Source organism: Suricata suricatta, chromosome 2, assembly GCF_006229205.1.
Source record: "Suricata suricatta isolate VVHF042 chromosome 2, meerkat_22Aug2017_6uvM2_HiC, whole genome shotgun sequence".
In the NCBI taxonomy this organism is placed as follows: domain Eukaryota; kingdom Metazoa; phylum Chordata; class Mammalia; order Carnivora; family Herpestidae; genus Suricata; species Suricata suricatta.
Genome location: NC_043701.1, coordinates 100,896,356 through 100,919,338, shown reverse-complemented (window position 1 = coordinate 100,919,338; position 22,983 = coordinate 100,896,356). Strand labels below are relative to the sequence as shown.

At 48.6% G+C, this 22,983-nt stretch overlaps 1 protein-coding gene across 1 annotated transcript in view; it reads left to right on the top strand.

Moving 5' to 3' along the window:
* ABCA13 (ATP binding cassette subfamily A member 13) overlaps positions 1-22,983 on the top strand; it is a 317,064-nt gene that overhangs the window by 92,379 nt on the left and 201,702 nt on the right. The window contains exons 25-31 of the mRNA XM_029919211.1: positions 2,767-2,961; positions 4,646-4,810; positions 5,727-5,904; positions 9,079-9,218; positions 16,590-16,703; positions 19,999-20,089; positions 20,361-20,502. Of these exons, the coding sequence (XP_029775071.1) occupies positions 2,767-2,961; positions 4,646-4,810; positions 5,727-5,904; positions 9,079-9,218; positions 16,590-16,703; positions 19,999-20,089; positions 20,361-20,502 (1,025 nt within the window). The remainder of the gene's footprint in view (positions 1-2,766; positions 2,962-4,645; positions 4,811-5,726; positions 5,905-9,078; positions 9,219-16,589; positions 16,704-19,998; positions 20,090-20,360; positions 20,503-22,983) is intronic.

Here is a 22,983-nt window from a genome sequence, read left to right as displayed (position 1 = left end):
AGGGACACAGACTGCTATGTCCAGAGAACACAGGGCGGGCCCAGCAGCCAGCAGGTGTCACTGGCGCTCTATCACCGGAGCGCCGTGCCTGCCCTGTAAGGCCTTCCTGCCCTGGACAAGGCTGTGGGTTGTGCAGGAGTTTACGTTCACGTGTCTTCCTCCTCCTCGCTGACGATGGCAGTCACTGTTGTCGCCTGAGTAGGCAGACGGGTAGGTGCTGGCGGTGGGGGGTGCGCTGAGGCTCGTGCAGGGCAGAGGGTGACCTGGGGAGCACTGGCTCAGGGCCCAGCACGTGAGTGAGCAGGTCTGAGCGTGGAGCACGGAGCTCCTGGCTTCAGTGCTCATCTCGCCAGCGGCTCCGTTCGAACAACTTTGACACCGCGGACTTGCTTTCCCTGTTTCTGGGCCTTCTGCGTCACGGACAGTATTTCCTTTCTGAGAGTGGCCGTCCCCGTAGATGCTTCCGGGCATGTCTGAGTCCAGCACCGTTAGCTGGTCAGAGTCTAGGCTGTCCCCGGGGCGCGCTGGGCTCTCAGTGCGGGCCCCTTCCTGCCCTGGACACCCCCACACCGATGTGGAGCAAGAGCAACTACCCGGTGTCCCAGTGCTGGACACTTGGCTGGGTGGCCCGAGCCACGTGCAGGTGACAGATGCTGAGGGCTTGGGGTTGGCATTTCCAGACCAACAAAACCGAGTGTTATTTTTGTTTAATTCCCCACCTGCTTCAGGGGCCCTCCAAGCAGGGAACTTGGACTTGGTGAGATTTAGGAAAGATAAGGAGTACGGTCTGGAAAAGCACAGAGAGGTGGGCACAGAATGCTACCGGGCAGAATTCGCACGTGCAGCGTGACTGGCAAAGGCATACACAAGTTTCTTAATGTCTATTTTTGAGATAGAGACAATGGGGAAGGGCAGAGAGACAGGGAGAGAGAGAGTCCCAAGCAGGCTCCCCACTGTCAGTGCAGAGTCTGATGTGGGGTCCAGACCCACGAACAGTGAGATTGTGACCTGAGCGGAAAGCAAGAGCCGGATTCTCAACCGACTGAGCCTCCCAGGTGTCCTGATCATGCACAATTTTTAAGATGTATTTTTGCTCTAGGACGAGTTCTATGGGAAGTAAATGGTGGGTGTCCATACTCCATCCATCACCTCCTCTTGGAATCTAACCCCCTCCCCTAAGGCAGCCACCCTCCACTCCCAAGAGAGCACATCTGAAAATGGTGATTTTAAGGAAATTTTTCTCAAGTTGTGTCTGTGCCCTACACGTCCCATATGAAAAAGGGCACCATGTGTACGTAGGTGTGAAAACATTTAATGTATCTCAAAGATTCAAAATGTACATCAGTATTAAATGGGGCATCTTAGCCATTTGTGATGGTTACCATTATAGGTCAACGTGGCTAGGCCGGAACACCCAGGTGTTTGGTCAAATGCCAGCCCCACGGTTGCCAAGAAGGTGTGTTTAGTGAGACTTACTTTTACACCAGTAGACGTTGAGGAAAGATCACCCTCCACAGTATGGGTGGGCCTTGTCCAACCAGTTGAAGGCTGTAAGAGAAAAGATTTTAGGTCCCCAGAGGAGGAGGGAATCCTGCCTCTACACTCGAGGGGCAATTCTTTCCTGGGCCCTCAGTTGCCTGGCCTACTCTTTCAATTTTGGACCCACACCTCCACAATAACGTGAGCCAATTCCTTAAAATACCCATAAACACATACGTGCAAACACACATTTTGCACGTTCTGACTGATAAACCTGATGGATGCAATCTTCTGTTTCCTTCTTTTTAAAGTTTATTTATTTATTTTGAGAGAGCAAGAGAGAGCACACGGGGGGAAGGGGCGGAGATAGGGAGAGACAGAATCCCATGTAGGCTCCATGCTATCAGCCCCAGAGCCCAAGATGGGTTTCGAACTCATGAACTGTGAGATCATGAGCTGAGCTGAGACCAAGCATCAGATGCTAACCAACTGGGCCACCCAGGCACCCCAAGAGTCTTCTATTTCTTGTTTTTTTTGGGCTCTTTGTGGCACTGTATGAAGGTGTCTGATGAGGTCTGCCTGCTCAAGCAGCTCCTAGTAAGTGAGTAATGGCTTCTGTTTGCAGAGGGTCTTGCTTGGCCTGAAATGTTTTGTAGTAATCGGAGGCATCACGGTAAAAACACATGGGGAGTACGGGTTGGAACGGGGCTTCACACCTTGCCCTGTGGTGACGCTCATGAGTTGAAAGCCGTTTACAACAGGACCGTGCCTGGGAGCCCCTCTCTGAGGCGTGTGGGGCTCCAAAGTCAGACGTTAATGCGAGGGTCCCTCAATCTCTCCTCTGAATGCAGATGCTTTTTCTTTTAAAATAATTACAGCCAGCTTGGATGTCTGGGTTTCATTCTGGAAAGGGAGGCGGAAGAGAATAATTTTGCACTGACAGCTGAAGGGTGAAGGGTGATTAACCGAGAGTGCGGATTAAGACTTGGTGTCAGCGGAGGGGTCGAGGGCCGTGTGTGCGGGCCCCGCGGGGTGCAGAGTGTCGGGTCCTGTGGCGCAACCCCCGCGTCATCAGAAAGGGCAAATAGCTTCAACGGTTGGAGAATTACGTGCACATTTTAGAAGCATGTTCGTTCGAAATGTTTGAAACTGCACAGACGTTCGCATTGTAAGTAAATCCTCAGCCCTTGAGGGGGTGGGCTTTTGGGGGCTTGTCTCTGAGGAAGCTCTGTGCCTGGGGGCCGCACCTCCCGTATGCTCCCTGCTGACCCTCCTGCTTTCAAACAGGTTCTCTGGAGTGTCCTTGCCATGGCTTTGTCCGGAAGGTGCGACGTGGAAGCCCTGCGCCTGCTGCTGATGCTTCCTGAGGACGGGAGGTCGGGGTCTGCGGTGCAGGAAGTGTGTGCCCTGCCTGGGCCCGAAGTGTATTCCCTGATCGTGTCCATGACTCAGAACCTGAATCTGCGGAGTTTCATTTACAAAGTAAGGGGGTGACCGTGGGGCGTGGCATCTGCAGAGGGGGCCTGCCACACGGCCGTGGGAGCCGGCAGGTGCACGCCCCACAGCCTCCGCCAGCCTCCGCGTCTCCTGTGCACTGACTCTGGTGGGGGGGATCTCAGGAGACCTCCCAGGGGCCCCTGGAGTCAGGCCCATCAGGCCGTGTGACACGGTGGTGGGGGTGGTCACCGTGGTCAGCACCGTGGGACCAACAAGGAAATGCCCTTCTCCATTCGGGGTATCTCGGGGCCATGCCAGTCCCCCCGAGTCAGGAGCTGCTCCAACCCCTCCTTGGCCTTGGCCTTCTCTGCCCCATTGTGTCCTGTGACTGCAGCCTCGGTTTTGTGAGCGTAATGTGCCCACCTCTGCCAGGCCCTGGTCACTTTGGGAAGCGGGTCATTATCTGCCCCACAGTGGACAGGTCAGCGTGTGCTGCTGGAGAGAGTCGACAGTAGACAGTGAGCACAGAGTCCTTACTCTGGGGCTCCCCGATTAACCTCCACTGACCCCCCTGCATGGACAGTGAGCACGGCTAACCCTGGGGGTGCCCGGATTGACTTTCATCACTGGTAACGCCCGCTCCTGTTTGTCAGGAGCCTTCTAGGCCATGGCTATAGGGAAGTGGACTCATGCACCACATTCCGAGAGACGGAACAGCAGCCCCAAACCTGCTTGGTGACTGAGCCACCCTGGTGCCCCAGGCCACTACTGTTGCTAACATGGAGGGTTAACTTCCCGGCCACATCCTTCTAACTGTGAGACCCTGGGAAACCCTTGAATGTCTGAGCCTTTGTCTCCTCGTCCACAAAATGAGCCAAGCACACCCCAGAGGGATGAGGAAGATGGAAACAGTACGTGCATGGCATTGCAGTGGATAAAGGGAAATTTGTTTCCCACGTAACAATTGTTTCATCTTGGGGCACCGGGGGGGCTCAGTCTATTAAGCATCCTGGTTCTGCTCAGGTCATTGTCTCATAGTTTGTGAGTTTGAGCCCCGAGGTGGGCTCTGTGCTGACAGCAGCCTGGAGCCTGCTTCAGATTCTGTGTCTCCCTCTCTTTCTGTCCTCCCCCTGTTCAAGCACGTTGCTCTCTCCCTCAAAAATATATAAATAAAAACAAAAAGAAAAGAATTGTTTTATTTTCATCCTCTTAAATATCCACTTTAGTCACCTTCAATATAAAGAGAAGTATTTTGACATAGATTTTAATTTAAAAAATTTATATTTACTTTTGAGAGAGAGAGAGAAAGAGCATGAGGGGAGGGTCAGAGAGAGAGGGAGACACAGAATCGGAAGCAGGCTCCAGGCTCTGAGCTGTCAGCACAGAGCCTGATGTGGGGCTCGAACCCACGAAATGCGAGATCACGACCTGAGCCGAAGTTGGATGCTTAACCGACTGAGCCGCTCAGGCGCCTTTCGATTTTAATCTTAACAACAGATTGTATTTATTCCCGACTTATATTTGAGCAGTGCTGGCGTCATCGAGTGTGTGACAGAAACCTGAACCAGGTGCACTCAAATAAAGAGGATGTTTGTACAGCCCAGCAAAGCCTTCTCCCTAGTGCAAGAAAGAATAAAATCCAGTAACCAGGCTTTCGCTGCTCAGGCAAGGCTCAAGAGGGTAGAAAGTGCCATGTTGGTTATTGCGTGTTGTGTTTTCTTCCGTTGAGACTCTGATGCCTTTGGAAGCCAGCCGCCTGCTCCGCTCCCTGTTGGACGTGGTCTCCAGGCTCAGCCACGTGCTTGCCGGAGCCGGCCATGTCCTGGAGTATCTTCCTGAATTTCTTCGTGCCAACAAAATCACCACTTTACTAGACATGCCCGACTTTCAACAGGTGTGTGTTTGCTTTTAGTCCCTGGGGAGATATTAACAGATGCTGCTTTGGCCTGTCTTTCTCTCCCAGCATCTCAAGTTTGCATGCAGCACAAAACATAGCAATGGGAGTACTTTCTGTGGTTGTGGAGACGACAGCCTGGCAGGAAGGCCAGGTATCACCTAAATACCCAAGGTCGGAGACTCTGTTGAGCCACAACCACCCCCACGGTGGCCGGAATGGTCCCCGAGGAGTCTGTGACGCCCAAAGTCGCTCCATCGAGTATGAGCACACAGGAGAGTTCACAGCTTGTTTAAGCTCATCCTGAGAGTACATTGCTTTCAAACACCTTCACGTTTATTGACATATAAATAATCGACTTACAAAGCATAGATTATTTACTACAAGCACAAACTTGGAGGAAGTTAGCGGCATGATAGGGGCCTTTGCTTGGCCACTGTCTGCCTGGGATGGGTGCATGGGGAGGGCAGAGGCGCAGGGACGCGCAGAGACAGGTGTGCGGTATGGGGTGTGTGGGAGCGTCCTCGGTGGCCTCGGGCGGATCAGCGCCGTGCTCCTCAGCTGATGGGCAGTTTGGAAAGCTGTCAAGTTCTGGGGGACATGGGAGTAGACATACGTGAAGACCATTAATTAGCAGAGTTAGTGATCTTTTGGGGATGGATCATTTATCAATGGACGGACAGGATTTGCTGGTGCGCAAGTGTGTGTGCGTGCGTGTGGCCTTGGTCTCCCGTCACGGGTTAAACTTAGGACAGAAAAAGCACTGCATGGCTCGCAGAGTGTTCCAAGGGCAGAGAAGTCTGAAGCTGAGATGCGTGCGTGGGCTTGGTGTCTGGTGTGTTCAGCTGGAGAAAGGACTCCCTTTCGGGGGTCGGAGTCCCTGTTGCGCGACTCTTTATTTGCCTCATGTTCTCAGGACACACAGAATGGCCAGGCCAGGAGTTCAGCCTTCGGTTCCTTCCAGTCGGTGATGAAGACACTTTGCAAGGAGCCAGCGTCGTTCTTCAGCAGCTCCAACTCATTCATTAACTTGCCCAGAGTTAATGAGCTCCTAGGAGGGGACAAAGAGCGATTCAACATTCCCAAAGACTCAAGTAAGGCGACAGTAATGGGTGTTTGCATTGTGGCCATGAGCTCCGTGTGGTGCTGAATGCACGGTGTGAGGCTGGACGCACGCTGATCATCTCCCTGTGTTGTCAGAGAGAAAGGGAGACACAGAATCTGAAGCAGGCTCCAGGCTCTGAGCTGTCAACACAGAACCTGACACGGGGCTCGAACCCACGAACCGTGAGATCATGACCTCAGCCCAAGTCAGTCACTTAAGCAACTGAGCTTCCCAGACATCCCCAAAACATACCCACTTAATGTGGGGGCCAGGATGTTCTTTATCTGTCCACAGTCCTTTGCTACTGAGTCTCGTGGAAGACAGATTTGTACATTTCTCCTGGTTGTATGATCTCACCAGACTGCAGGGACCAAAATGGTGACCTTGGTCTCTGAGCTCAGACTCCTCAGTGGTCAGCTGGGGCTCCTAAATGGACCAATGTTTCAGGGGGTCTGACTCTGAGGGTTCTGTCTTTCTAAAAGGGTTTACCTGACTGCTCAGCTAGGATCCTCTTTTTGATTAACTCCAAGTCAGCTTATTGGGGACCTTATTTACAGCTTTAGAATTCCTTCCCTGTGGCCGTGAGACCTAACCAGGGGGCGGCACCTGTCATTCCCAGCTCTGCCTGTACCTCAGGGCATGAATACAGGTGTCATGCTGGGGTTCTGCCTACCACTTGTCCCCAATATATGTACAAAACATACTACATATTACAAATTATGTCTTATGTATTTATATATATGTTATATATCACAAATTTTATATTAATACTGATCTATATTTCTCTAATAAGAAAAATGTAAATCTAAGTTTATGTGTACATACTGTGTACGTGGGGTAGAGGGAGTCCCAGCGAGGCCAGGGAGGAGGAGGAGAGGGGCCCTTTGTGGAGCTGGAACTGTAAGGTGTGCAGCCACCTTGCAGTGACCTCTCAGACAGTGTGTCCATGTGCTCATCCACTAATGGATAATTTGGGCAGTTGCCAAATATAACATGATTTGGCAGTATAAACACACATTAGTGCTGTTAATAGCTGATAATTTTTGTTGTCCGCTTCTCTAATTCACATTTCTTCTTTTTTTCCTTGTGTGTGGGTTTCCTGAGGAGTTTTTATTTGCTCATGAAATCTAATCATCCATCCTTCCATCCATTGATTCATCCATTTATCTATCCATCCATGCATTCACTCATCCATTAGCCCATCCATCCTTTTCTTCCTTCCTTCCATCCATTGATCTTTCCTTCCATCCATCCATTGATCTGTCCATCCATTGATCCATCCATCCACCCATCCACCCATCCATTGATCATCCATCCACCTACCCGTTGATCCCTCCTTCCTTCCATCCATCCATTGATCCACCCATCCATTAATCCATCCATTCATCCATCCATCCATCCATCCACACACCCACCCAATCATCCTGTCTAGTTATTCAGTTACCAATGAGGACCAGTCTTTTTTAGTGCTTTCATACAGTGTATTTCAAATGTTTGTCATGCTCACCATAGACCATATTAGTACCATCATTTCCAGATTATATACTGGACGCTCAGAGAAGGGTAAGTGAGTCAGCCAAGTTCACACAGCTCACCAGTGGCAGATGTCAGCATTCCTGGTTTCAAATTTCTTATTTCATACATAAAGATGGTTATATCTTTTCTGAAATGAAAATTGTTACTGTGTAAATCAAGCTGATAATTTGAAATATAACTTTCAAAAATATCAGTAAGAGCAAACTTTATAATTAATGGCTTGAAACTTCATTATGTATGCATGCTCTTAATTTATATCTCAGGGGGTTCTTTCTATCAATTTTATTGTATTTGTTGAATAAAAAACTTATTTTTCTTTTCAAGGGGACAATTTGGTAAGATGAGATTAATAGTGGAAATAATCACAACAGCAGTATTCTTACCTTGAGTGTTAGGAACCATGGTATCAAAGCTAAGACAATTCCATTTTAAATTATTTTTTAAAATTATTTTTTAATGTTTATTTTTGAGAGAGAGAGGGGGGGAGAGAGAGAGGGAGAGCATGAGCAGGGGAGGGGCAAAGAGAGAGGGGGATGCATCATCCAAAGCAGGCTCCAGGCTCTCAGGTAGCTGTCAGCACAGAGCCCAACACGGGGCTCAAACCCATGAACCGCTAGATCATGGCCTGAGCTGAAGTTGGATGCTTAACCGACTAAGCCACCCAGGCGCCATGAGATATTTCCATTTTAAATGTTTGCTTCGGGGGTAAAAGAACCAGTTCTACTAAAGTATTCATCACTGTTTTAAAACCTTAAAAAAATCAGTTCTTAATCATCATGGCGACCAAGGCTCTGCTTCATTAAGCACCTATTCGGTTAGACAGATTAGTGGAATAGACCCTCGATTGAAACCAATTAGCACCACAACAATAATGAAAGCCACCTTGAGGAATCAAGGGTTGGAGTGAAAACAAGGTGACATAACATATCAAAAGCACTAAGTCCAACACTTCCATGTAGGTGCAGGGGATAAAATTCAGTAACTAGCTATAAAGCTAATTTCATAAGAAGAATCTAATTCTGTTCTCAGGACTGCAAATGTTGACAATTTTCTAGATTAAAGATCAGGCACATTTCTTTCTATTACTCTTTTCAGGTGTCTTTTGGATGACCTAGTTTGGATATGTAAAGGTCATACTTTCCTTTCTCTTAATGTATTGAAATAAGGGGTGCCTGGGTCACTCAGTCGGTTGAGCATCCAACTTTGGCTCAGGTCATGATCTCATGGTTGGTGGGTTTGAGCCCTGCGTTGGGCTCTGTGCTGGCAGCTCAGAGCCTGGGGCCTGCTTTGGATTCTGTGTCTCCCTTTCTCTCTGCCCCTCTCCTGCTGGTGCTCTGTCTCTGTCTCTCTCTCTCCAAAATGAATAAACATGAAGAAAAATTAAAAACAAAAATCCTCCAAAGTATTGAAATGAACATGATGCCTCAAAATTTCTTATGAGACAAAGGCGCCAAAGACAAGGACAAGGAAAGTTATTCTGGAATTTACTGCTCAAATTCAGAATTGTGGCATGAAAGAGGTATCTAGATCAGTCATTGACAAGTGAAGCATCATGGGTGTGTAAAAACTATAGCCCATCCCCTATCGTGAATAACATTTTCTCTCTTCCTTTTTTAAATTGTGACAGCACCATTTTGCTTGAACCTTTATCAGGAAATTCTACAGTCCCCAAATGGCGCTTTGGTGTGGTCCTTCCTAAAGCCTGTATTACATGGAAAAATACTGTACACACCAAATACTCCAGAGATTAATGAGATCATTCAAAAGGTAAGTCTGAATGAATGAGATTATATAGACCATCCAAGTGCAATACCAGAAGACATCTTTAACGATCCGTAACGTTCTGTAGATTGGAACACAGATGTTTTTGCGTGTTGCGTACGTCCCATCCTGGCCTTTTCCTGCCCTTGTGGTTAACCTTGGTTGAATGTGCCAAGGGGTCTCTCTTCCGGGGGATGCTCTGGGGCAGGAGGTATTGTTTGGAGCACGCAGTGCAGGGAGGACAGTTGGACAGGAAGGTGGGCTGTCCCAGGCATTCCCAGGAGCACTCGGGGGACAAAGGCTAGTCTGTTTTGCTTGGTGCATCTGTCGTTTAAGGGAGTCAGACCCACCTATGTGTGGTCTCGGCCTAGTGAGGGATGTGTCTGATTTGATTGTGAGGCCTTGGCGGCTTCACCCTGTGGAAAATTGGGGGGGGTGAATCAGCCCCCCAGGAGCAATGCCAACATTGCAGGACTCTGCTTGTCCTTCTGTACCGCCTCCCACCTGGACGCTACGGGACATTGCTTGATGAATGCTCAAGCTTCAAATAGTACTAAAGTGAAAACGGAACAGTTAGTGCTGGCAGGGGTCATAGGAGCAGGTGCATTACTTTTGGTCCACATGGCCTTTGCACGCCCCCATGGTCGCTGTGAGAACACCCCAGAGCCCTGTTCTCCCTGTGACATGCTCCCTCTGAATGTGGCCAATAACTTCTGTTTTCATCTTGAAAGTATCATCTCAGAGGGGTATTTACTGAAATTCTGACTCTCGCAGAGAAATGATGTTAATCTAGATAAACAGCCAAAGTTATTCCATGAACTGTGAGATCATGACCTGAGCCAAAACCAAGAGTTGGATGCTCAACAGACAGAGCTCCCCAGGCACCCCTGAGAATAATGAAAATTCTAAAGACACCAGCGATTTTCCTGATTCTCACTCACCCCACTCAGATTTGCTAGGAGCTGGTGTCTTTCTCACATATCTGATGTGGCTCACGACTTTGCATGTGGCATCCTGGTTTTGTACCTATAAGGCTCCCTTTCTGGCATCTTAGCCACAGTACATTATTCTGGCAGTCATGGTCATCAGACGCTTGGTCTAAAGTCCCACAGGGCTGTAGACTCTGAAAACTTTGGCACTCATGTTCTGTAAAGCAACATCATTCATAGGGTGAGGGGTTGGGTGTTGTAAACTATTTAGTACTTCATCTTATTCTCTGCATTGCTTTCTTTCTTTCCTTCTTTCTTTCTTTTTTCTTTTTTTTTTTGCATTTATGTATTTTGAGAGAGAGAGAGAGAGAAAGCATGAGCAGGGGTGGGGCAGAGAGGGAGGGAGATACAGAACCTGAAGTAGGCTCCAGGCTCTGAGCTGTCAGCACAGAGCCTGATGCGGAGCTTGAACCAATGAACCATGAGATCATGACCTGAGCTGAAGTTGGACGCTGAACCAGCTAAGCCACCCAGGCGCCCCCAGAACAGATTTTTAACAGCAGTATTGTGGCACAGACTGCCGCCTACCACCTCTGTGTGCGGTGGCCATGTCGTTAGGAGAGAGAGTAATCTCATGTGATTCCTCCTTGGTCACTGAAGGTGGCACCTAGAAACGTAATGGAGGTAAGAAGAGCCTGCATGCAGGCAAGGCTGGAGGTCGCCTGCCCTGTCCCCATCAGCTGCGTGACCTTGGACTTGTCACTCTCCCTGTAAAGAGCTCTTTTTCCGCCAGCAAAATGGAGGTGTGAGTGAGCTCCAGGGTTTCACTGGGTGGATTTGTTTGTGGGGACACACCGTGGTCCATGGCATCCTTACCATGAGCTTCCCTGGCTGGGCTCCCCAGGGGTGTGCCCCCAAAACCATCTGCACCCCCTCCGCTGACCGCTTCCCAGACCCCCCAAAAATAACAGCTACGATATCTAGGGAATACCCAGTTCGTTGTGGGAGGGATTTAGGCGTGGATTGATGGTATTTCCACGTTATTATTCGAGAGATCTCAATCCATCAATGTGCTCTTTTAAATTTGTGGGTTGGAATTGTGTTTGGTTTTGTGGCACCTGGGTCGCTCAGTCGGTTAAGCTTCTGAATCTTGATTTCGACTCAGGTCATGATCTCACGGTTCAGGAGTTCACGCCCTGCGTCAGGCTCTGTGCTGACAGCTTAGAGCCTGGAACCTGCTTCAGATTCTGTGTCTCCCTCTCTCTCTGCCCCTCCCCCATTTGTACTCTATCTCTCTATCTCTCTCAAAAATAAATAAGCATAAAAAATTTAAAAAAAATTGTATTTGGTTTTGGCCCCAGGCTGATGCTAATCTCATTGCTTTTCTATTTCTCCACGTCATTTTTTTCTCTTTAAGTTAAAATTTTTTTATTTATTTAAGTCATCTCTACCATCAACTCAGGACCCGAACTCACAACCCTGAGAACAAGAGTCACAGGCTCTACCACTCAGCCAGCCGGGCTAACCTGAAGTCATTTCTTTTTAAAATTTATTTTTATCACTTTTTTTCTCCTTTCCTCAGATTTGTTGTATTATTGTACTTAGTTGACTAATTTTTGGTTCTTAGTTAATAACAAACCTACTGGAGTTTAAAATTTGGTTCTCTCTGTATGTTGTTAGAGTTAATGTCTTTATTATTGTCTCTATAAACATTTCCTAAATGATGTCCTATAACTCAAGAGTTCTTTGTTATATTAAAATTTGTAACTCATTAAATTAAAAAGTGCTCACATGGGGCGCCTGGGTGGCTCAGCCATTAAGCATCTGACTTTGGCTCAGGTCATGATCTCACAGTTTTTTAGCTCGAGCCCCGCACCAGGTGAGCACGAGGCTTGGGTAAGCCCTGCTTCTCCCTCTGCCCCTCATGGAATTCTTTCCCCCACATCTCCCCCCTCACTCCCTTGCAGCCCCCTCAAAATAAGAAATGTGTTTACACAAACTTTGGCTAAAAGTTTCTAATTTCATAATACACAACTAAGTGATTCATATGTTTTGGGATTTTATTCAGGAAAACTTTCTTGGATATTTGAAAAGCAAGGGTATGCATGTCTATATGGGATAAATTAGGATATTTTACCCAGGTTGTTGGGTAGTAATAATTACTAAATTGGTAGCAATAACTGGCCATCCAGAAGGATCTATATATTTATATTTGACATCTGGGTAGCTCAGTTCCTTGAGCATCTGACTCTTGATTTCGGCTCAGGTCATGATCCAGGGTTGTGAGATCGTGTCCCGTGTCAGGCTCCTCACTGAATGTGGAGCCTGCTTGAGATTCTCTCTCCCCCTCTGCCCTCTCCCTGACCTGTGCACGCACGTGCATATGCACATGATCTGTCTCTCTCAAAAAAATGAAGATATATATACATATATATTAATAATTCATTGATCAGTTACATTACACACCTAAACATCCATATATATTTGGTGTGTATGTGTGTTCTCTGTAGAGTTAAGACTTTATAGGTCTCATACGGTTGCATCGAGAACACCATCCAGCCCTGGCACATGGGTGTGCGGTTTGACTGCCGCAGGGGCTGTTTACTGAGCACTTACTGTGGCCCAGGCCGGGCCCGAGGCGCTATTCCGTGTCCTAATATCCCCGCCGCCACCACTGTTCTTCTCGAAGCCTGCAGCTGACAGTTAGGTAATACGGGTGAGGCCAGGCAGCAAATACATGGGAGAGCCTCGGTTTTAACCCAGAGCAGGGGCTCCTTCCTGACTCCTTTTTCCAGGACCAGACCTGGTTGCCAAGCGTTAGTTCGTGTTGGTGCGCATCTCCTTGTACCTGAGTGCTACCACGTTCCTTCCTTATTTCTCGTCAGTCTTCCTTCATATATTTGGACAATATGTTCCTGAGTGCATGAATATTAATCATGGTAAACTGCAATTCTTTTTCAGAACAGAACAAACATTGTTCTATTCATTGCTTTTGTCACGGATTTTATTTCGTCTGTTGTTACCATTTCTAGCTTTTTTGTTTTGGCTTACTATTTGTTTACTCATTTATTGTTTATTTCATTTTGAGAGAGAGAGAGAGAGAGAGAGACAGACAGACAGAGTGTGAGTGTGGGAGGGACAGAGAGAGAGAAAGAGAGAGAGAGACAGAATCTGAAGCAGGCTCCAGGCTACGCGTTGTCAGCACAGAGCCCAATGCAGGGCTCGAACTCATGAATCATGAGATCATGATCTGAGCCAAAGTCAGACGTGTAACTGACTGAGCCATTTAGGTGCCGCTTGGCTTCTTTTTAAAATCTTTTGTTTTTAGTCCAATATAAAAGTCCATTTGGCTTTGGTAGCATTGTCTGTTCATAGTCCTAAGAAAAAAGTTTTGCCTACTTTGTTCTTGGCTGTATTTCTAGCACTTCAGCCTGGACCTGGTTTATAGACAGTAAGTGTAGACACTTCCTGAATCACTTAACTAACTGGGTCTGAGAAGTATCCTCCTCATTGGATGTTTGGACCCATTCAAAGTTATTACCGTGAATGGCAAGTTCAGAGTTATGTTTGTCATTCTCTGTTAATGGTTTTAAAATTTGTTTGTCCTTGTGGTATCTTTTTTCCTCTCTTTTGCCAAAGGAATCTGTTTTTCTCCCCTTTTTTTTTTCTTTTAAGAATTTATTTTTATGCAATCCCTATACCCAGTGTGGGGCTCGAACTCACACCCCTGAGATCAGGGGTCACATGTTTCATGCCAGGCGCCCCTCCCTTCTGTTTTTTAATGTGTGCTTACCTCTTACAGTTAATGCTGTGAGATGGTTCTTACTGAGGTGGGAGCCCCAGTTCCCCTGCGTGTCTCTGTCCCCTCCCATCCTCTACCTGTCGCCAAAGGAGCTGAAACCCTATGGGTTTCTAGCACGTTAACGCTGGCCACCATAAAAGTCATCAGCTGGGGGGAGGGTTCTAATTCCAATTACAACCTTCCTGTGATCACTTCATAATCATTACAGTTACTTTCAAGGATCACTGTTGGGATATGAACTAAACCTAGAACACTGTTGGGCATTATTTAAAATCAGTTCTCTGTGTGAATACCTTCATGGCTTATCTCCATTCTGATTGCATTGGGAAATTTCTGTTCTTACACTGCTGACCTCACGTGTATTCAGGTTGTCCTCAAGTGATGGTTGGGACCGTTCCCAGGCAGCACGGGCTCTTTCTTGTTGGGTCTCTGAAGACGGTTTTCTGGGGCCCCCCCTTTGCATCATAGCCTGGTGCATGGAGGAATTCTTGGTTTACGTTGTTTCTCGCTCAGGACTATAATGTGCTTCATCATCCACTGACGTTTAATTTTGCAGAGAAGCTCTGTGAAATGACATGAATCTTTTTTTCCCTTCTGAAGAACCTTGTTGTGAACTCCGTGGGACTCCCAGTTGGCTCAGTTGGTTAAGCGTATGACTCTTGATTTCATATCAGTTCTTAATCTCACAGTTCGTGAGTTCGGGCCCTGTGCTGGGCTCTACTGACCATGCAGAGTCTGCTCGGGGTTATCTCTCTCTCCGTCTCTTTCTATGCCCCCCCTTTCTCAAAATAAATAAACTTTAAAATAAATAAATCGTTTAAAAATAAAAAAGTAACATCTTGTGAACTCCTTGATGCATATATATTCATTCTTTCGATTGGAATCCCAGATCTGAGGAGGTATGTTAGGCACTTGTCTGTTCTTAATGATTTTGCCTGCTGTAAGAAAGTCTCCAAAATGTGCACACTCAGGAATGTTTGTGATTGATAGTGATTCCTGCCCCCACTCTGGCTCTTTCCCTCTCTTGGGATTTGACCCCTCCTTGGCTTAGATCTCTGGCATCTCTCCTAGATTCTGGTTTTACTTCTTTTCTCCTCTGTCTCGCTCCTCCCCTCCCGGGACCAGGGTGGCATCCCAGGTGGGTTCTGTGCGGAGACTGGTCCTGTTGCTGTTTCCGGAACACTACCCGTCTGCCGCCCACTGGTTCTGGGCTCAGCAGCCCAGTGGATCCCTTCGTGTGGTGGCCCCTTAGCCCAGGCGCTCCTTCTTATCGCCACCTTCTCGACTCTCCTCAACCAGTCATGACAGTAAGGAAGAAAATATGAAGCAGGCATTGTCTACATTTTCTCCTCTCTTTCATGAAATCATGAACCTCTCTCCTGATCCCTACGTTGGCCCTGGCTCTTGACTAGGGGATCATTTCACACACCCCAGAAATCGAGCATTGCACTTACCCGGTGCGGGCCAGCACGCGTGTGGGTCTGGGTGGCCCAGGTTCATGTGCAGGCAGAGTGAGACGTGGTTCTGCCCCGATCCATGCAGCCGGCTGCCAAGTCCCAGGAGGAGAGGCTCCCGGCCGGGCTGGGGGAAGGGGCCGCGATCTGTGCATGCCCCAGCTGTGCTCTGGAGGGAGCTCCTGCCACGTCTCTGGGCCAGGAGCACGCTTTCCTATCTTTTCTGGGCCAGTTGATTTTCAGCTCCTGACCTGGCATGACCTAGGGCATTAAGAGGGTCTCCTGGTGACCCGAGGGTATGTGATTGGACTCCCGCAGACCCTACTTACTTTTCTCTTCGGCATTTAGACTGATTTCAGTATTAAAAATATAGTGACATTCCATAGACATTTTTATGGAGATACTTTTATATTTCATTTATTTATTTGTTAAATGTTTATTCATTTTGAAAGAGACAGTGAGCGAGTGGAAGAGGGGTAGAGAGAGAATCCCAAGCAGGCTTGACGTGGGTCTTGATCCTATGATCCCTGAGATTGTGACCTGAGCCGAAATCAAACACTTAACTGACTGAGCCACCCAGGCACCCCTCTATTTCATTTAAGTCATTTCTTAGGATAGAGTCCTTTTATCTTTAGGAAAAAAAAGGCATGGGCATTTTTTTTTTTTTTTTTTGCGGGACAGTGACTATGAATATTTTGATGATTCCAAGCTATTTTCTAAGAATCTTGAGTTGTTTTCTCTAGCCAGTGGCAATAATGACCCAATACAACCAGTGTGCTGTATCTTCAACAGCGTTGGGTGTCATAGGACAAATACACGGGGGTTACCTGAGAGTGTAGTTTCCAGTTGGAGATGTGGGCAAATAGTCTTTTATTTAGGCGGTATGGCCCGGGGCCATCGGCTGTTCCCCTCAGTGTGCTGAGCCTTGGGGGCACCGTGGTGAACAGGTAGGTGCACAGAGAGTCTGGAAGAGAGGTCTCTGAATTCTCCTCAGAGATGAGGGCACCAGAGCTGGCCCCCTGGCCGAGGGAGGTGTCGGCCGGTGTGCCCCATGGCATTGGCACATCTTTGCTCTGATGGTCGGTCCCGTACTATGGGTTCTCTCCCCTGCTGTAGCCGCATCGCCCCTAAGAATCTTCCTGAGGTAGCCCAGCAGAACTAGAGACCTACCCATGTATGTTTTCTTTTGCAGGCAAATTACACTTTTTATTTCGTGGACAAGCTGAAGACTTTAACAGAAACACTGCTGAAAGTGTCCAGCGTGCTTCAACGTGGAGGAAGCGGCCAGATGGTCAGCGAACTGAAGGTGAGTGGTGGTTTGCTTCCGGAGCACCTACGGGGGGACGTCTGAGGCATCGGGGCAGTCCCGCAGAAGACCCCACGGAGCCCCTCGGGGTGTGTGTTGGCTGACTAATAACATTGACCTGAACATGAGCCTGTGAGGCAGTGTTGTGAATTGTCTAAAGTTTTATTCATGCCAGATGTCATGATTATATACATGATGAATAATTTATTGGCACTGGCCTGCTTTTTCAATTCCATAACTTAAGGAAATTAAAAAAATTTTTTTTTTTGGTGAGAGAGAGAGAGAGAGACAGGGTACGAGAATGGGAGGGGCAGAGAGAGAGGGAGACACAGAATCCGAAGCAGGTTCCAAACTCTGAGCTGTCAGCACAGAGCCCGACATGGGGCTCGAACTCACGAACCATGAGATCATGACCTGAGCTGAAGTCGGATGCTCAACTGACTGAGCCTCCCAGGAGCCCCCAATTCCATAACTGAGATGGAGGCACAGTTTCATACCTTATTGCTCTTTTGAGTGGTTTGCATACTGTTCAAATGTGGGTCTACTTAAAGGATCAGTTATCATTTCCTGACATTCCCTATCGACAGCCTAACATATTCCAGAATTTGGGGGCTGTGGTTTAAGATGGCCAGTTCCTATAGAGCCCCACAGCTGTGAACTTCAGAACTTTGATTGAGATAGGCCGCATAATAGCCTGGGGCTATTTGTGTCATAACCTTAACTCACCTGAAGTCTGATAGCCTGAGGATGCCTGCCCATAATTTTATTCTTGTTAAGCCTGTTTCTTATGCACCAGGCAATTCATGGTATGGACTTGAGTGCCTGCTTGTCTGGGTTTGCTGCGCAGTTGAGTCCAGTGCTGCTTTGTGCTCTTGGACTGCTCACTGAACTTCTCTGTACCTCCAGTTTCTTGCCCGTGCTGTGAGGAAATAATCGTAGTTGTACGCTGTAGATCACTCAGGACATGGGAGGCACTTGGAGTAGTGTTTGGCACACAGGAAATGCTTCTATGTCTGGGGAGGGCCAGCGAGGGGGGTGGGGAAAGAGAATCCCAAGCAGGCTCCATGCTGTCAGCACAGCACGGGCTCACGAACTGTAAGATCATGACCTGAGCTGACATCAAGAGTCAGACGCTTAACTGACCGAGCCACCCATGTGCCCGTAGGCAGGAGAATTTTATTATGGGAGAAGGAGGCCACAGGGCTGGGGATCCCAGGAGCATAGCCACCTGAGGACACGTGGGTCTGACCCCGGGACCCTGAGAGGGAGGGCGGCTGGGCAGGAGCATCCTAGCTGGTCCTGCAAAGTAGCCATTACACTGTCCAGAGCTGTGCTCAGTTTTCCCTGGGGAGTCCTGTGCCAGGGATCTCTCGGCTCCTAGCAGTGGGCCTGGCGGGTGGTCTCGGCCCAAGACAAACCCAGGAGGTGTCCGAGCCCAGCGGCAGTCATTGGTTCTGTCCTGGTCTTCGAAGGTCTGTGATGCTGCTTCGCAGGGCAGCCCCCACTGGGTGAGCACCGGCGGTATTGTCATATTCTCCTTTGTCTGCTCACGGATTAGTTGGTTACTGCAGGAATCAGCAGGCTTTTTCTCTAATGGGTCAGATGGTGGGTAGCGTAGGCTTTCCTAAAGTCTCTGCTGGGACTGGAAATTATTACACGCCGTAGTATCAGCAACAAATGCAGAGTCCTCAGAGTCACGTGAGGATGGGACCGGGTGCCCGAGCAGCCCTTGCACCACACGGCTCCATGGAGGGGGCCTCTGATGAGCCGCTACCCTCCACCAGGCAGCCATGTTAGCAACCAACTCTTTCTTCAGTCTCCTGAGCTTCTTTCTCAGCTCAGAGAACAAAGCGTGGTGAGTGGGGCTCTGTTTCCCAGCGTGGGGGTCACCGTCAGGGAGTGTGGAGCTCCTCTCAGTGTTCAGTGGCTGACACCTGTGTCCTAGGCCAAGCTCTGCCACCAGAGGCTTAGGCGAGTGCCTTTGCAGGCGCTCAAGGCCTGGACTTCCTTCCTTGAGGTTAAGGGCCAGTGATCTCTCAGAGATGTGGCCGAGATTCAGGGACTAACCCACCCATGTCTGCCAACGTCGCTAATGCCTGACAAAAAATAAATAAGATTCCACGAAGACAGAAGTGCACACCAGGGTTTCATCACCAAACCCTGTCATCTGTGGACAAGTCTATGAAATCATCACCTCTGTGGGGTGGAGGCGAGAAATCAGAGAGCTCGATGCAGAAGGGGACCACAGTTGAGAATTCCTTGTCAGGAGTTGCGAGCTGCACGATTGTGACCTAACATCAAGTCAGGGTCACGTATATATATTCTCTAGCGAACGGACAGGTTCCAGAAGTAGTCCCCGTTCCGCCAGTCTCCCTGTCCACCTGCACCCCCCGACTCCGCAACCATCACTGCTTAATCCTGGCGCAGGCCTCACAGGATTTTGTTGGATGTTGTAGGGAACAGTACCCTTCATGTCAGCGAGCATGCCCTCTGCAAGATCAAGAGGCAAAGTTTCATTAAATCACCGTGGTGGGGCACCTGGGGGGCTCAGTCGGTTGAGCATCTGACTCTTGGTTTTTGCTCACGTCCTGATCTCAAGGTTCATGAGATCCTGCCCTGCATCAGGCTACCTGCTGTATGCTCAGAGACTGCTTGGGATTCCCCATCTCCCTCTCTCTCTGGCTGTACCCATGCATGCTCTCTTTCTCTTTCAAAATAAATAAATAAGCATTAAAAAAAATCACCCTGAAGAGCCCTTGGTAGGGAAACCATTGACAAAGTGGGGCAAAGCCATCAGTATGGAAAAGGGGTCACAGTGATCGTGGTATGAATGCTTCTTCCAAAGATGAGATTTGGTTGCCAAAGGATTAAGAGAGGGTTCCAGAAATGCAGAAACCCTTCCTCAGTGCGTCTCTGACAGCGACCCCCTCCCTACAACTGGCCTGTGGAAAAGACAATGTAAAGGGTCTGATATAAAGGGTCACCATACACTTTTATTAGAAAATTTTGTTGAAAGGTCACACTTAGTTCATTCTTGGTTTTCGAGGTTGGTGTGTGACTTCAATGATAATCTGATTTGTCACAATTGTTGCTTTTGTTTTTCAAGATAAAATTGACATCAGATGTTATGCTGTTATTTACCATGATTTGTAGAACCTTTTTTTTTCACCACGATTCACTTCATGTGTCCTTTTCTTATGAAATGAAGCTTTGAATTAACCTAACAAGTATTTTTTATTGAGTAATAAATGAGGAAATGAGGTTTTTGTTGTTAAGGCATGTTATTTCCCTTTAGGAAGCTCTGAGAAACAAATTCATAAGAAACTTTGTAGAAAGTCAACTGCACACTGATGTGGACAAACTGATGGAGCAGCTGCAGACTTACGGTAAGTAGGTGGGTGTGTGGTATAAGAGGTGGGCGTGAGTGTAATTGTGCAAGCACACACAGGTGTGCAAGTGGGTAGGTGTGCAAGCCAGAGCAAGGCATGCAAAAGCGTATGCGTGCAGGTGTGCAAGTGGATGTGGGTGAGTATGCAATGAAAGGTGGGTGTGCAAGTGCACACGATGAGTGTGTGAGTGTACGTGGGTGGGTGTGGCAATCTGATTCCCGATTGGCCCACCGATGGGGTGCTCATCCTCCTGCCTCTAAGTTTCCAGGTGACACTGATCAGTCACTCTTCTTGGGCTTCTGGTTTCTCGTGCACAAAGCTAGAAACGCTCTAGTTTGTTCTGACCTACAGTTTTCTGATGTGCTGAGTCAGGGCGTGAGGAGCAAGGAACGTGGCTTCGGGTATCGAAGGCAAGGATTTTGAGACTTCAAATAAGTTTATAGAACAAGGGAGTGTTCCTGAGTTAGGGGCTGATTGAAAGCCTGGGCGTTGATGTGAAGATTTGCAGCTCCGGCTAAAATGTCCAATCAATCAGCCAATGGTTAAAATGTCTAATCAATCAGCCAATGGTTGTGTTGAATCTGTAGTTTGTCAATGTGTAAATCCCTTTATTTATTTTTTTAAGTTTATTTATTTTTGAGAGACAGAAAGCACACGTGCGGTGAGGGGCAGAGAGAGCGAGGGAGACACAGAATCTGAAATGGATCTGTGCGGATAGCAGGGAGCCTGACGTGGGGCTCGAGCTCACGAACCATGAGATCATGACCTGAGCTGAAATCTAAGAGCTGGATGTGTAACTGACTGAACCACCCAGGTGCCCCTTGCATTTTATTTTTTATTGCGAAAATGTGAGATATTTATATTTTCTTCCATCGGGCAGTTTGGTTGTCCGCATGAGAGTGCTGGTCATGTCCTTGGGCAGGAGGGGCCATCACTACGTTCTGCGCATGGGGGAGGCAGCCATTTCATTTGAGAGCATGGGGACAGGACGCGTGCCTCTGGTCAGAGGACAGTTGACTGGGCTTTCTGCCCAAGTGAGGCTGTGGAATAGACTGCGATTGTCTGATTTTCTGGTCAGGCTCCCTGAGTGGTTGAAACGGGGTGTCTGTTTCCATAGTAGAGGCGGTGATGAATTAGCTTCTGCGCCCTGGGGACTCATCAGGATGGGCCAGAGCCTACAGGGACCTGAATCAGGCCAGAATGTGCACTGAATTTGCTCTGTAGACAGGAGAAGCCCCGGGCTATGCTCCCCGCTCAGGAAACGCCTTGTGGAGGGTGGTTGAACGGGCTTCGAAGGTTCCTGGGTGCTCTGGCTAGGGTCCGTGGTGACTCGGCTCAGGTGTGGTGGGAGATGCAGCTCTAAAGCTGGTAAAGCTCTTTGTCCTAACTGAAGCTGACCCGCACCCCAAGTTCTCTGAGCCACTGGCTCCGTTCTGCAAACTGCCATCTCTACATCACTGGGCTGCACGCTCCCCGGGGAACTTCACGCACAGGGCGGTTCTGAACAGGGTCCTCGAGGCTCACACAGGATGGCAGTGTGTGTGTGCTGGAGAGTGGGCTCAGGGTGCTGTGGCCACCAGCCCTTGTCTGTCATGGTGACCCTCCCACCCTCCCTACTGAAGCTGGGGGCCGGAGCGCCCATGCAGGCTACCGGAGAGCCTTGGGATTACAGAGTTCCTGGGAGTGACGAGCGCGGTGGGCTGGGTAGCGAGTGGACTGCATGCATTCAAGAGCAAAAAGTCTGGGTCTAGAAGGCTGGCCATTCCACACTTGCCAAAAAGCATATGATCTCCTTCTGTAACATGCAAAGGTGTTGTCAAGACAAGATAGCATATACACCGGGATGCCCTTTCTTAGAACATTCTCGTCGTGCTTCTGTTTCTTGAGGTTTCCCAGGTGATGGTTCTGTTCAGTCTGATAGATGTGGGGCTGGGTGTGGGCACAGGTGGTTCATCCTAATTTAAGGAGTGCTTTTGGAGAGGAAGGTGTGGCCGGAAGTGATGTCTATCTGCTTAGGGACGGTCGCTGTGGAAGCAGGTCTTACCACTGAGGGAAGGGACACTGGCATTTAAGAGCCACCCCGATACTGTAATAGGTCTATGTGGTTTTAGGATTTGCTGGGTGTTTTTGTGTGTGTTTTGGGTTTGTCAAGATACGTTGGTTGTTTTGATGTGCATTCATCACTTTTTTGTTAAGTCTTTCATTTTATTTTACTTTATCTTTAAGAGACAGAGAGAGAGCACAAGTAGGGGAGAGTCAGAGCGAGCATGAGACACAGAATCTGAAGCAGGCTCCAGGCTCTAAGCTGTCTGTCATCACAGAGCCTGACGTGGGCTTGAACTCACAAACCATGAGATCATGAACTGAGCCGAAGTTGGACACTTAACTGACTGAGCCCCCCTGGTGCGCCAGGTCTTTCATTTTGTGAAATCCCAGCAGTCTGCTCTCTGGGTGTCACCTGAGGGGCGAGGCTGAGGGGGATGCAATGGTTCGCCCAAATGGCCTGAGGCACATTGGTATGGCCCTAGGTGACGCTGTGGCATTGGCCCCCATGGCGGGTGTGATGGTGACTCCTGCACAGAGCCATGCACAGGGCGGGCCTGCAGGCCTCAGTTCTGCACAGTGCTTGCTGAGCCCATCTAGAATCCCTTCCCGCTTAGGGCTGAGTTCTGGGGGGGTGTTCTCCCCTCCCCTGTCCCACTCTGTGTCCTTTGTGCTGTGCCTCTGTGCTGCCCCACTCTGTGTCATTTGGCATTTCCACATCCCTCTCCTGTGGTCTCCTGAAGCCAGAGCAAATGTCCTGGGGGCTCCTGAGTGTTTTGTCCTGACAAACGTTCCAAGCGCAGGTCCGACGGCCCAGATGTTGCCTGTTTTAGTCCCCGGCTTTCTCT